Genomic DNA, 14,118 nt, shown 5'->3' on the forward strand with positions numbered 1-14,118 from the left:
GGTAAATGTTTTGCTAAGACATCTGGGTGTTATAGGCGCACATTACTAGAATGACCTTTTTTCATGAGCCATCTTTTTCTATTAAACTTAAATAGTCATAAAGTACCATGGGAAAATGTTTGCTCTGCCTGCATTCTGGTGCTTTTAATATGACACATGGTAACTTCTTACAGATTCTTTGTAACCTATACAGGTTATAGTTAACAGCATCATGAACGTTGGCAGTCTTGTCCAAACAAGAATGACACTAACTTTGTCAATTCCAGTACATAGTTGAAGGTCTAGATACCAAAGATTATGTGAGTTTACAGTGCCAGTATACACTGCATATGTATGACAGCATTGATTATGCTTAAATATGATTTAAAAAATATTTGTTTTTTTGTGCAGTAGATTTCACTGTAGACTTAGCAATCAGATTTTGAGGTAAAGGGAATGTATGGGATACAAAATAATGTACCATCATCACAGAGATGGCCTTAACAGTTATGATATCCGATTTCAGTAAGCACAGTGTACTGAATTTTTCAAAATCTAGCTGTATATCATGTACTTTTATAATAGGATATCATGATGTTATGAATCCCTGGTGATTCTAACTACCCGTAACTCTTTTTAAAACATGTTGCAGGGCAATTACAGGACATTCTCAAACTTTTGGAAAAGCTGAATCGACATGAGAGGTGGAAGTGGTTCCTTCACTACAGGGAAAGGAAAAAGATGAAAGAAGAATCTAGGTAATATTTAAATTTGTACTTGTATTTTTTTGTATGCATGTGTAACCACTTTAAATAGCATCTTGGGATTGTTCTGGGGTGTATATATGTTGTTTTGCATTTTGAATATTCACCCCTATTTCCAACATTCACTTTGAGTTTTATCACCTGAATAAAGTAGCTATAACACTCCTCTGAATTACAAGTATCTGCTTGGCGATCTGCAGCAATGGTTGTCTGGCCAGTAATAGGAACCTAAATAAACCTGTTAGACCCCAAAGGCATGTTTCTTGAGCAAGCAGAGGTGAAACCCTCTTGTCGATACAGCCTCTCAGCACCCCCTTTTTCCAGAAATGTCCTAAAATAGCATTATCAGGTTGGCTAGTACTTGATGGCCATGAAGCATATAATCCATAACCAAAGTCAACAGAGTTGTGCTACGAAAACAAGTTACTTACCTGTAACTACAGTTATCCAGTATTGGTATCTTTCATAGATTCACATGCCTGAATCATTCCCCGTCGTCGAGGCGGGAGTCCCACGGTAAATTATATATATATAGCAGTGCCTAAAAACCATTAGTAGTAGGCTAAAAAAGGATATAGGCCCAACTAGGCCCAAAACTTAGCAGCCTATCTACCTCATTATGTAAAAAGAACTGAAAATGTAGCCTCAGCCAATCAGCTAACCTCACCCTCTAGAACCTTCCCAGCCCAGGCAGTTCTCCTCAGATTTTCCCAGCACAAGTGAGAAGTAGTATCCATAATAAGAACTGCCTTGCCGGGGAGGAGGGTGGGTGCATGTGAATCTATGAAAGATACCAATACTGGATAACTGTAGTTACAGGTAAGTAACTTGTTTTCTTATCCAGTATTGGGGTATCTTTCATAGATTCACATGCCTGAATCAGAGTAGCAAGCAGTAATAACCATAACTGTCGGTAGAGGAAGGTGGGAGACAATCCAAACCATATATCCCCACACAACCTGGAAGGTACTAGAGCAATAACATATTCCAATACATATGCAAAATCATGACAATACCTTCATATAAAATATATATATCTATATACAGAGCATTAAAACAGTATATTAGCACACATATAGCAATAGAAACAAGAAAAAACCATAACAGGCTGACCTCAGTGAAGAAGATGCTGTAACACTGCTTCTCCCACTGACGTATCTTCATGTAGCACCGGCTGCAGGCAATAGTGCTTGGTAAAAGTATGCACACTTTTCCATGTAGCAGCACGGCAGATGTTTTCCAGGGACACCCCTGCAAAAAGGGCTGTAGACGCTGACATCATCCTGGTGGAATGCGCCTTAACCGTTCTTTTCAGGGGCTTGTTCGCTTTCTCATGACAGAAGACAATGACAGAGGAAAGCCATCTGGCTATAGTTGCCTTCGTCACTGCCTGACCACGTGCAGCTTGACCATAAGCCACAAACAGTTGGGTAGATTTGCGTAAATCCTTTGTCTTTTGTAAATAGAATTTGAGGCATCTTTGGACATCCAAGGAATGCAGCATCCTTTCAGCTGGAGTCTTTGGGTCTGGAAAGAAAGTCTTGAGTTTCACCGGTTGGTTGATGTGAAACTGGGTCGGAACTTTGGGAATAAACTTAGGATGAGTTCTAAGTGTCACACAATCTTTTGAAAAATGTAGGAAAGGTTCTGATATAGTGAACGCTTGTATCTCACTTACTCTCCGGGCTGAAGTGAGGGCTAACAGAATAGCCACCTTCCAAGTCAAGAATTTAAGTTCCGATTTATGAATTGGTTCAAAAGGCCTTTTCAGCAACTGAGATAACACAATATTGAGATCCCACTCAGGAGGAGGAGGCCGCACTGGAGGGAAAACGCGAAACAATCCTTTAAGGAACTGTTTAATCAAAGAAGAAGAACACAAAGATGGTTTGTTGTAACTCTTCCTGAATCTGGATATGGCAGCAAGGTGAACTTTGATAGAAGAAAAAGCGAGACCTGATCTGGCTAGAGACAGCAGATAAGGCAGAATCTTCTCTGGAGGAGCCTGTAGTGGATGGACGTCATGCTCTCCGCACCATAAACAGAATCTCTTCCATTTGAAGCGATAAGTTCTGATGGTAGACTGTGCACGAGCCTGAGATAGAACAGCTCTACAGTCTGGAGAAATCTCTAGGTCCTTAAACTCTAAGAAATCAGGAGCCAGGCGTGCAAGTGTAGCGACTGAGGATCTGGATGAAGTATTTGTCCTTCCTCCCTTGTCAGCATTGAAAGCGTCGGCTTGAGGCGCAGTGGAGGTTGATGGGAGAGTATCAGAAGCTCCTGGAACCAATACTGCCTCGGCCAGCGAGGAGCAATTAGGATTAGAGAGCAACGCTCTCTCTTCATTTTCTGTAGAACCTTTGGGATGAGAGGAATCGGCGGGAAGGCATATGCAAAGATTCCGGTCCACCTCATCAACAGGGCATTTCCCCTCGATCCTTGCTGGTGGAACCTGCTGGCAAAGTATATGCATTTGCTGTTCTGTTGCGTGGCAAACAGGTCCAGCGTTGGTGTGCCCCAGAGCTGGAAGATTGTTTCCACTTGGCGTTGTTCTAGTTCCCACTCGTGACATCCTGTGAATGATCTGCTGAGATCGTCGGCCAGAGAATTCTGAATTCCTTGAACATGTTCCGCTCTGAGGGAAATTTTGTGGTGGAGTAACCATTCCCACATTTCCTGCGCTTGAAGAGACAGGGCCAGAGATTTTGTGCCCCCTTGCTTGTTTACGTAAAACATGCTGGTGGTGTTGTCCGTGCGCACCAGCACTGCAGAGCCTGCAATTCTTGGCAGGAAAGCTCGCAGGGACAGGAAAATTGCCCTCAACTCGAGGCAGTTGATGTGTTTGTGCTTGTACTGATGGGACCACCGTCCCTGCACCTGAAGGTCCTGGAGATGACCTCCCCAACCCTCCATGGAGGCATCTGTCGTTAGAGTAAATTCTGGTAGAGTCTGAAGAAAAGTGAGCCCTGGAGATAAATTGTTCTTTGCCGCCCACCACAGAAGAGTTTGTTTTATCTTGGGCGTGACCTTGATACGGTCCTCGAAAGATCCGTCTATCTGCCGCCATTGTCGATGCAATTCCTCCTGGAGAGGCCTCATTCTGAGTCGAGCCAGTGGGACTAGATGGAGTGCGGAGGAACACATCCCTAGCAGGGAAACAAACTGTCGGACCGAAAGAGACTTTTTTGACCGTATTTGGCTTGCCAGCTTTGAGATCTTGTCCTGACGAATTTGGGTCAAGAAGGCCTTGCACTGAGAGGTGTCTAGTACTGCTCCCAGGAACGTCAGAATTTGGCTGGGTTGAAGTTGAGATTTTTTGGCGTTGAGGGTCAAACCCAGATTCGAGAACATTGACAGAGCACTCTTGACCGATTGCCTTGTTGAAGTCCTCGTCGGACTCTTTATTAACCAATCGTCGAGGTACGGGAATACTTGGATTCCCTGTGACCTCAACGCAGCCGCAACTGGGACTAGAGTCTTGGTAAAGATTCTTGGTGCGGACTTCAGGCCGAAAGGGAGCACCTTGAATTGAAAATGGACACCAGCCACTGTGAATCTCAGATACTTGCGGTGGTTTGGATGAATTGGAATGTGAAAGTAAGCGTCTTCCATATCCAGGGAAGCCATGAAATCTCCCTCCATGAGGCAATTGAGGACATCCGTGAGTGTCACCATGCGGAAACTCTGCTTTTTCAGATATGTGTTTAAGTTTCGTAGATCCAGAATTGGACGCCACTCTCCTGAAACCTTTTCCACAAGGAAGAAGCGAGAATAAAACCCCTGATTTTTCTGGGATGTTGGGACTTTCTCTATCGCATTTTTGTGCAGCATTTTCATGGCTTCCATGTATAACAAATGAAGACGAGGAGGGGGGGGACCCCTGGGCGGTAATGTTGGAGGTTTCTGCAAGAACTCCAGAGTGTGTCCGTGTTTGACTATGTCCAGAACCCACTGATCTGAAGTTATTTTCCGCCACTGCTGATAAAAGGCGGAAATCTTGGCGCCCACGGGGAGGGAGGGAAGGGAGGATGGTGTCCGGCAAAACTCACTGGCGTTTATTTGAATCACGTCCCTGGTAGTTAGAACGTCGTTTCCCTCCTTGACGAGAGAAACCCGCTGACGATGACTGCCGATAGGACTGCTGGTAGTACGGTTTATTTTGAGGTTGATACTGGCGGTTTTGCTGATTTTGATAGTGTCCTCTTGAGGAAAACCCCCGGCCTCTTGCTCCTCTGAAAAAACCTCGCTTATACTGTAGTGCACCAAGCGATTTGGCCGTATCAGTATCCGTTTTTATCGCAAGCAATGCTTCATCTATGTGCTTGCCAAACAATAACTCGCCATTATAGGCCATGTCCAGTATTTTGGTTTGGACCTCAGGTCTGAAAGAAGTCGCCTTGAGCCATCCTTGCCTTCTAAGAACTGCCGCTCCGGCCAATTGTCTAAAGGCTGTATTAGATACATCGAGGGCGCAATCGATAATTTCAGAAGCTGCCCGCTCGCCTTCCAAGACAACCTTCCTGACCTCTTCAACACGGTCATCGGGAACCAAACTGATGAACTCCGACAGATCTGACCACATTTGTCTGTCGTACCGTGCTAAAATTGCCAAAGAATTAGCAATTTTGACAGTAGCAGCGGCATTAGCCGAGAACTTCTTTCCAATTGCATCCAATCTCCTGCCCTCTTTGTCTGGAGGCGTTGAAAGAGGTGCAACCGGATTTTTGGATCGTTGTTGAGCCGCTTGTGAAATCACTGAGTCAGGACGCGGATGACCAATCAAACATGAAGGAGTGTCCGGTGGTGCTCGGTACTTTTTGTCGACTCTTGGAAGAACCGCCGGGATGGATGCTGGCGTCTTCATAATATCAATCCCTTCTTTCCAGATATAATCAATGATAGGGATAGACCTGGACACCCTTCTATACCCTTCTTTAAAATCATGAAGAAAACAGTCGGTTTGTTCAACCGAAACTGTGATTGCAAATCGAGCAGCCGCCCGGTGCATGATGTTATGAAAACCTCCTATGTCTTCTGGCGGAGAATCTGAGGGTTTTGGCATATTAGGAGAGGGCATAGGAATGACGTAATCATTCCATGGTTCCGTAGGCGTGGAATCCGGAAGTTCCCCCTCCTCCCTTTCATCCTCATCTGGAGATGAGATGTCAACATTCTGGTCTCCAGTCCCGGGGCCAACATCCTGCCTTGGAGAGTGTGAAGGATGTGGCGGTGGATGTACTGGCATGTCCTCTGGCACAGTATTTGGAGTAGGCAGAGTTGGTGGAAACCTCTGACGATAATCGGCCAGCATGGCCTGCAAATCCTGTACTAGAACAGACGGAAGATGAGTCGTGTCTTCTGTGTGTTGTTGCTCCTGATGATAAGGAGTAGCCAAATTTTCCTGATAGTAATGAACCTCATCATCATCCTCATCCTCTTGATATTTTATGTGCAACTGGGAAGGGTGATGAGCCACTCCAAAAGGATCATCATCATCATCATCCTCTTCATTATCCGAATCTGCTTCCACATAATTTTCCAAGATATGCGAAGGCAAGAGGGGAGACAAATGAGAGTAACTCTGTCTCTGAAAAGATTTCATCTGAAAATGGGTATACTGCACCCTAACCGGAGATGTGGGCAACAAATGCGTAGATGGTACATTCAAAGATGCCAGCGCTGCTGTCGATGGCATTAGAGAAACAGATGCGTGAGTTGCCGATATTGTCGTCGACGGTATCGTCACAGGTATTGTAATCATGGAGGAAGACTTCTTGGAAGGCGTTCTAGTGGACGGATCCGACGACGGACTCTTCGTCGTCGAGCTAGTCGTCGACGGAGCAGAAAACCTCGTCGACGTGCTTGTCGTCGACGGGCTTGTCGTCGACGGGGTCTTCGTCGACGAGCCTTTCGTCGACGGGCCCTTCGTCGACGGGCCCTCCGTCGACGGGGTCTTCGTCGACGGGGTCTTCGTCGACGGGGTCTTCGTCGACGGGATCTTCGTCGACGGGATCTTCGTCGACTGGGTCTTCGTTGACGGGATAGAGGAAGTCTTCGTCGACGGGGGAGCCGTCGACGAGAGCGTCGACGGAAGCGATGACGAGCGCTTCAAAGATGGTGATGTGGTCGTCGACGGTAGACTCGTCGACGACGCGCTTTTCCTTGACGATCTTGTCTCAGAAGAAGAGGCCATGACGGACATCACAGGAGAAGTAATTGCTGAGGTGGAGACAGTATTTGAAGAAGTAGAAGACGTAGAATAGGTGGTAACAGTGAGAGAAGACACTAAAGTGACAGCTTTAGTGCGGACTGTACTCACAGTAGAAGACTCTGTTGACGCAGCACTCCTTGTGGATTCAGAGGGTTTATGAGAGAACTTAGATTTTTTCAATCTCTCAGGGGAACACCTCTCTTTGGAACTGGCTCTCTTACTTGAAGTAGAGGCTCTGTCCTCGTCATCTCTGACAGACGACTTCAGCCACAAAAGAACTCTCGCCTCTCTATCCCTTTTGGTCTTAGGAGGGAAGGTTCGACATATCCTGCAATCCTTCACAACATGTGAAGGATGCAAACAATAAATACAGTCCGAGTGCTCGTCGTCCACGTGAACTCTCTTCTTGAAGCATGAAGCACAGGCCTTGAATAAAGCCTTCTTTTCCGACATCTTGAAAGAATTGAAGAAATTTCTGAAGAAAACTAAGGAGGCACTTGGGAGACTCCCTTACACACGAAGTGCGGTGAAAATCTGAGGAGAACTGCCTGGGCTGGGAAGGTTCTAGAGGGTGAGGTTAGCTGATTGGCTGAGGCTACATTTTCAGTTCTTTTTACATAATGAGGTAGATAGGCTGCTAAGTTTTGGGCCTAGTTGGGCCTATATCCTTTTTTAGCCTACTACTAATGGTTTTTAGGCACTGCTATATATATATAATTTACCGTGGGACTCCCGCCTCGACGACGGGGAATGATTCAGGCATGTGAATCTATGAAAGATACCCCAATACTGGATAACAGTCAGTACTTCCTGTAATTGTCACAAAAGTCCAGCCTTTTTAAAATGTACCACAGCCATTCTAGGGTGCTAATCTGCAGTCCATGCTACATGACAATAACGTTCTCTAAGTCGTTATCCTTATAAAATATTTTGCTGGTTTCAGGTTTAGCAAAGAAGTTCAACAATATTGATAGTGAATGTATAAGGTTTGACCTCTTCAAATTGGAAAATGTGTTTAGTAATAGCCCTGGCTGCATTTATACTGTTAACAAAAGTATGCACAAATCCCTAAGTATTCAGTCAACAGGATGAAATTCATCCTTACAAGCCATAGTTTGCTCGGCATCGGCCTCCATGGCAAGAGTCATTACTCTACGACTTCCCCAAAACCAAGGCTTACTCCATGAACCATCTAGCAGAAGGAAAGCTTAAACCAGTAGGACCCAATTGATTACCACTGGGCCACCCACAAACTCTCTGTACTGAACAGTGATATGAGCTATTTCTTTTGCGTGTATTAGATCCTTCATTTGCTGTAAGGCAGCCAGAAGGAGGTGCATTTATGTCTTAAATAAATTGATGGAAAGCTGAGTCAGAGTGATATTAAAAAAACAGACTGAGGAACATTCAATATATATCTAACTTAAAAAAAGCCCCATTATGATAATGGCAAGATGATGTGTAGCGTACTGGCATGTATGCAAAAAGGCCATTACTTGGTGGAACAGTCCACACAGAAGTCACAGACTTGATTCATCTTTTAAAGGTTGAGGTATTTAACTAGACTACAGTAATCCTTTATCAAGATGTGCTTACATCCATGTCTTTTTGCTTATCATTGTACCAAATATGTAATTGTATGTGCATATGAAAGTCACCGAAGGTAGCCGTCAGTCTATAGCATTGATTAAATGCATACAAAATCGTGGAGTAATTTTTCCATTTCCTGTCACCATGCTTCTTAGAATTTATCTCCATCAATTTCCGATTAAAATGCTGCATAAAAATGTCCAACACTTTTGTAATGCCTCAAAACCTTGCTCAAATAAACTAAGAGGCTGCCTTACTGCAGTTTAGGCATCTGACCAATTCATTTGGTATCTTTTAACCAAATAATTGGGAGGTGTTTTAGAATAAGTTAAGTTTATCTTTAGATGAAAGAACTCCTTGAGCAATGCTACATCCATCCTAAGTCAATACAAATATTGGAAATGTTGCATTTTTTATTTCATGCGCCAGGCCATTTGCATTTCAAGTGAAAGACTTAAGATTCATTTTACTGATTCTAACATTTAGATAACAGCCAGCACCACTCCAGTCTTTATCAAATTGATTTGTAAATAGATTGATTGCTAGATTGATTCAATAGTTGCATTCATTCAAATACATCAACTCAACCTGTTTACAACATACATATCTTTGGTGACACTTCATAAGAATTGATTTGCCATGGTTTGAGTCGTTCTTACAGAACCCCTCCAATTTTTCTCCAGAATATACTTTATCAGTTTCTTGATGCCCAGGACTCTGCCTTGCCATAAACACTGATCAGTGCTTACATGGCCCTCCTAAAAATGGAGAAGTAACAAATGAGGAACAAAATACTGAACAATGCAAACATTTACCCCCAATCACAGATCTGGGTTTAAGCCATTGTTTTTTTTGCTCCACATGCCACCCCAGTTTGGACCCAGTCACATGCAAACCAGTCTTGACCCTTCTGCTCATAGGAACAGTCCAGCCTGAATGGCCAGATCAGGTCCTCCCTGGACCAGAAACAAGCATCCTGGGACTGGTTTCGGGGTATCACCCCACATCAGCCAGGCTAGCTTGAATCAAGTGGCACAGTGAGTATGGGACCCGCAGGCTAGAACGTTAAATGTCAGCAGTTCTGCAGACTGGAGCTTTCAAGGTGACTCTTGCTCAGAGACACTTTTCCTTTCTAGTGGAGCTCAGGCCTCCTGTACCTATTTCTGCCCATACCACTCCTGCCCAGAGTTCTCAAGAAGATCAGGAAATACAGGGCCCAAATCATTCTAGTCTCCGGGCTGGGCTCGGACACTTTGCTATCCCAAGCTTTTATGCATGGCCCTCAATCCTCCGATCAGGCGGGCCCTTCGAAATTACCTTCTGTTAAAAGCCTTCGACCTACAGCCCGATGTCTGCGATGTGATCCTGGCAGCCAGGCATCTCTCCACTAAAACAGTATACGCCTGCAATTGGGGCAAATTTGTGGTGTGCAGAAAAGCGGGTTGACCCCCTTTCTGCTCCCCTGTCTGAGGTTCACTTTATTCTTTCCCTTGCCCGGCATGGCTCTGCTCTGGGCACCTTAAACGGTTATCTTTCTGATATCTCAGCCTTTCTGTGGCTTCCTGACCAACCATCACTATTCAAATCCTCTATTGTACACAGGTTCTTGAAAGGTTTGCAACATATGTTTCCTCCTTCTCCTTTTGTCATGCCTCAGTGGTATCTTAATCAGGTCCTGACATTCCTGATGTGCGCTCCCTTTGACCCCTTGCACAACTGTCCTTTCAGGCTCATTACCATCAAGACTGCCTTCCTGGTGGCAATAGTACCTGCCCTGGAGGGTCATTGAGCTTCAGTCTTTGTCATCCAAGCCTCCATAACTGAACATCCACCCAGACAACTAGATCTACCAACTAGAACTTCCTTTCTACTAAAAGGGTTTTTTTGTGGAGTTTTATATATGGCGAACTAGACCCAAAGGTATCAGAGCGCTTTACGTGAGCAACAGTTACGTTAGACATGGACACATTCGTTTTGTTAGGCATGGAGAGATTAAGTCATTTGCCCAGAATCACAGAATGTTGAGCATCCCTGCCGAGACTCGAACCCGGGTCCCCGCTCCGAGGTCGACCTCCCAAGCCGTTAGGCCACATTCTCTCCCCAGTTAGTTACTTCCTTTCATGTAAGCTACCCATCCCTTCGACTTCACCAACTGGACCCAAAAAGAACATTGTCATTCTTCTGTGACCGCATGAAAGAGTTCCGTGTGGACCAACCAACTCTTCATGCGGTATGTGCAGAAGCAGGCCATCTCCCGATGGATCGTGCTTTGCATTAAAATCTGGTACGCACTGGCCAGGAAGCAACCCCTGAGGGTTTGGTGTAGGAAACTAGCTTTTGATGTATTAGTAGCAATGTAAGAGCACACCATGCAAAAGGTCCACACAACCCTTATTAGTTTACAGGGGTTACTTTAATAATCCCAAGTGCTCTATTTATGGTAGTATGGTCAAGCAGGAGTCGATACATGAGAAACACACTCAAGAAGAAATCCAAGACCAATTTAGAAAGAGAACACATTTTAGTATGAATTCAGACACCAAAATCTTCTGAATCAGGTAAGTACTTTCAAGTTATCGATTTTATAAGAAAACAGTAAAAATGCTCAAATAACTATTTTAGAGATATGAGCCTCGAACGCAGTACTGTTATCCTATGGGCGGAAAAACATACACAGCAAAAATATACTTGCGGTTGATGTACGGAGGTGCGCTTTAGGATTTAAGGGATTCGGGCCGAGTCCAAAGCATCACTAGCAGTTTCGGTTTACCTGCCCTGGCATGTCTGGGTGAGGAGGTGCTGGTCGGGATGGTAGCCTCGAGACTACACTGTTGAAGTCAAAGGTACCTGAAACAAAGAGGCTGCAAGAAGGGAGTTAGGGAAAAGTCAGTGGGAGCCCAGAGAAGGGTTCAGATCATGAGGACCTTTAGGCCAATGGAGACAGTCCGGATTCGTGAACCCGGGCAGTGGGGTCTGGTGCAAAGGTGTTTGGCTCGCTGGCTACTTTTGTTTGAATCTCTCAAGGTTCTCACATCACCTGTAGAGGGAAGGAAAAACAAGACAGCAGGGCTACTATCGTTGTGGGTCTCGTGGGTCCTGACATCCCTCCTTATGCAGGTCGGTTTGAAAAGGTTCAAGCCATTTATCGCGCCTTTCCCACCACTAATCAGGGAGATGAACCCTCCAGTTCCACACTTACCATAGGTGAGGCTTTATCCTCATTACCCAGTTTGTCGATGGAGGCATTCCATAAACTGTCTTCTAAAATTAAATCAGGCTCACCAGAGGATCCACTGGAGCCTGCCCAGTTTAGAGAATCAGCTGCTGCCTGCCTGCCTGCCTCCAATATGCCACCTCATTAATCTCTCAGTCACTTCGGGCATTGTCCCGATAAAGTGGAAACAGGCCGTTGTGACACCAATACTCAAAAAGTCCACCCTGGACCCCCTTAAACTTGAGAGTTATCGCCCTATCTCTCTCCTTCCTTGGGCCGCGAAAATTGCGGAAGCGTCATGCTGACTAAACATCTTGCGAGGGAATGTATTCTGGACCCTTCCCAGAACGGGTTCCGTGCGGGCCACAGCACGGAAACCCCCCTGCTCTCTATGACGGAACATCTTCGTTCTGTGCTCGAGTGCGGTCAGACTGCGGCACTGATACTTCTCGACCTAAGTGCCGCGTTTGACACGGTTTCGCACAGAATTCTACTTCAACGTCTACGAGAGGCAGGGGTTGAGGGCACTGCTCTCGATTGGTTGCCCTCCTTCCTATCTGATCGGACCTTCAAGGTTGCCACTCCACCATTTGAGTCCAAACTCTATCCCCTGGATCTGAGTGTGCCTCAGGGTTCGTCTTTGAGCCCCACATTATTCAATCTTTATGTGAGGCCGCTAGCTGATGTCGTCAAGCATTGGGGTCTGACCATGGCCTTTTACGCTGGCGACACCCAGCTGGCGGTCACCCTAAGTGGTGACTCCGATCGTGATGCTCCCAGATTTCGGGAAGGACTCCTGGCAGTGGCCAGCTGGATGAACACCAACTGTCTCCAGCTTAACGCCAAAAAAACGGAGGTCATGATAGTGGGTAAGCGAGCGGATCTCTGGGATGATAAGTGGTGGCCCCCTGAGTTGGGTGTAACCCCTACCCCAGTGACAGAGGTAAAGAACTTGGGGGTTTGGCTTGACCCGGCCCTCAACTTTTGTGGCCACACGAAAAAAGTAGCGGCCAACTGTTTCGGCATCTTACGAGGGCTGAGACCTATCCTGAGATTCTTTGATGCCTCAACCAGGCAGCTGGTCATCCAAGCATCTATATTATCACGGCTTGATTACGCCAGCTCATTATTGCTGGGTGCCAACCAGGCTGAAATCACGCGGATGCAACGTATTCAGAACGCTGCAGCCAGAGCCCTGGTGGGGCTACCGAGGTTCTGCTCTGCTGAGAGTACCATCCGCTCTCTTCGTTGGCTGCCGGTGGCACAGAGGATCCATTTTAAGGCACTATGCTTGTCGTTTAAGATTCTCAAGATGGCTTCCCCCCGATTCTTGACAATCTCTTGAAGCCTTATTTTCCCCTGCGCCCTTTGAGATCCATGGGCCAAAACTTGGCTGTGGTTCCGCGATTTCGATTATGCAGAGCGGGAGGACGTTCCTTCCGAGTCCTGGCTGCGAAGCTGTGGAATTTTTTACCGTCCCACATCCGCGAAATGGATGAGCTGCTGAAATTCAGGAGAGCCATCAAAACGCATCTGTTCCCCCATCCCTCTTAGGATTCTGTCTTGTGTGCTTCCTCCATCTTTCTGTTGTGTTGTGTCTGGATTCCCTTCCAGAAGCGCTGGGACGCCCCTTTGCTGGGGCATCTGTGCGCTATAGAAGTGTTATTAACATAACATAACATAACACAGCAGTGGTGTCCGGGCTGGACAAATACAAGCTTTGTTTTTATTCAAGCACCCTGTTACTCAGGGTATTGGTGCAGGGGGGCTCTTGGAGTGTCTAGCATCTAGAACCTCTGCAGGGAGACAGGGATAACTCTTCCCCCTCAATGGCACTGCTACACTGCTCTCTGGAGGAGTAAGATTCTGCTAATACAAACAACAGTTGAATCCTGGCCATCATTGTTGGTTTGGGATAGGACTGCTCCTATCCCATGCTCCGAAGCATCAGTCTGAACAATGAACTTCTATGAATAATCTGGAGCCTTTAAAATTGGTGCTGAGCACATTGCTTCCTTCAGAGTGTCAAACACTTTTTGACAGCTCACTGTCCAGTTCACTTCTTTGGTTGCTTTTTGAAAGTCAATTCTGTGAGGGGTGCCACAATAGTACCATACCCCTTCACAAACCTCCTGTAGTACCCAGTCAATCTAAAGAAAGCCCTGACATGAGTCTGGTTGTTGGAGCCTCCCAATCCAGAATAGTCTGTATCTTGGGCTGTAAGGATTGAACCTGGCCTCCACCTACAAGGTGGCCAAAGTATACAACTGATCCTATCTGGTACTTACTTACCTTGATAGTGAGACCTGCCTGCCTTCTGCAGGGCCTCAAGTTCCTTTCCAAGGTGGATCAGGTGATCT

General features: G+C 45.8%; 1 protein-coding gene across 1 annotated transcript in view; it reads left to right on the plus strand.

Moving 5' to 3' along the window:
* The window catches only part of TASOR2 (transcription activation suppressor family member 2), a 911,282-nt gene that overhangs the window by 833,252 nt on the left and 63,912 nt on the right, over nt 1-14,118 (plus strand). Inside the window, exon 36 of the mRNA XM_086918936.1 lies at nt 632-737. Coding sequence (XP_086775062.1) covers nt 632-737 — 106 coding nt within the window. The remainder of the gene's footprint in view (nt 1-631; nt 738-14,118) is intronic.

This window comes from Lissotriton vulgaris, chromosome 1_1 (assembly GCF_964263255.1).
Source record: "Lissotriton vulgaris chromosome 1_1, aLisVul1.2, whole genome shotgun sequence".
In the NCBI taxonomy this organism is placed as follows: domain Eukaryota; kingdom Metazoa; phylum Chordata; class Amphibia; order Caudata; family Salamandridae; genus Lissotriton; species Lissotriton vulgaris.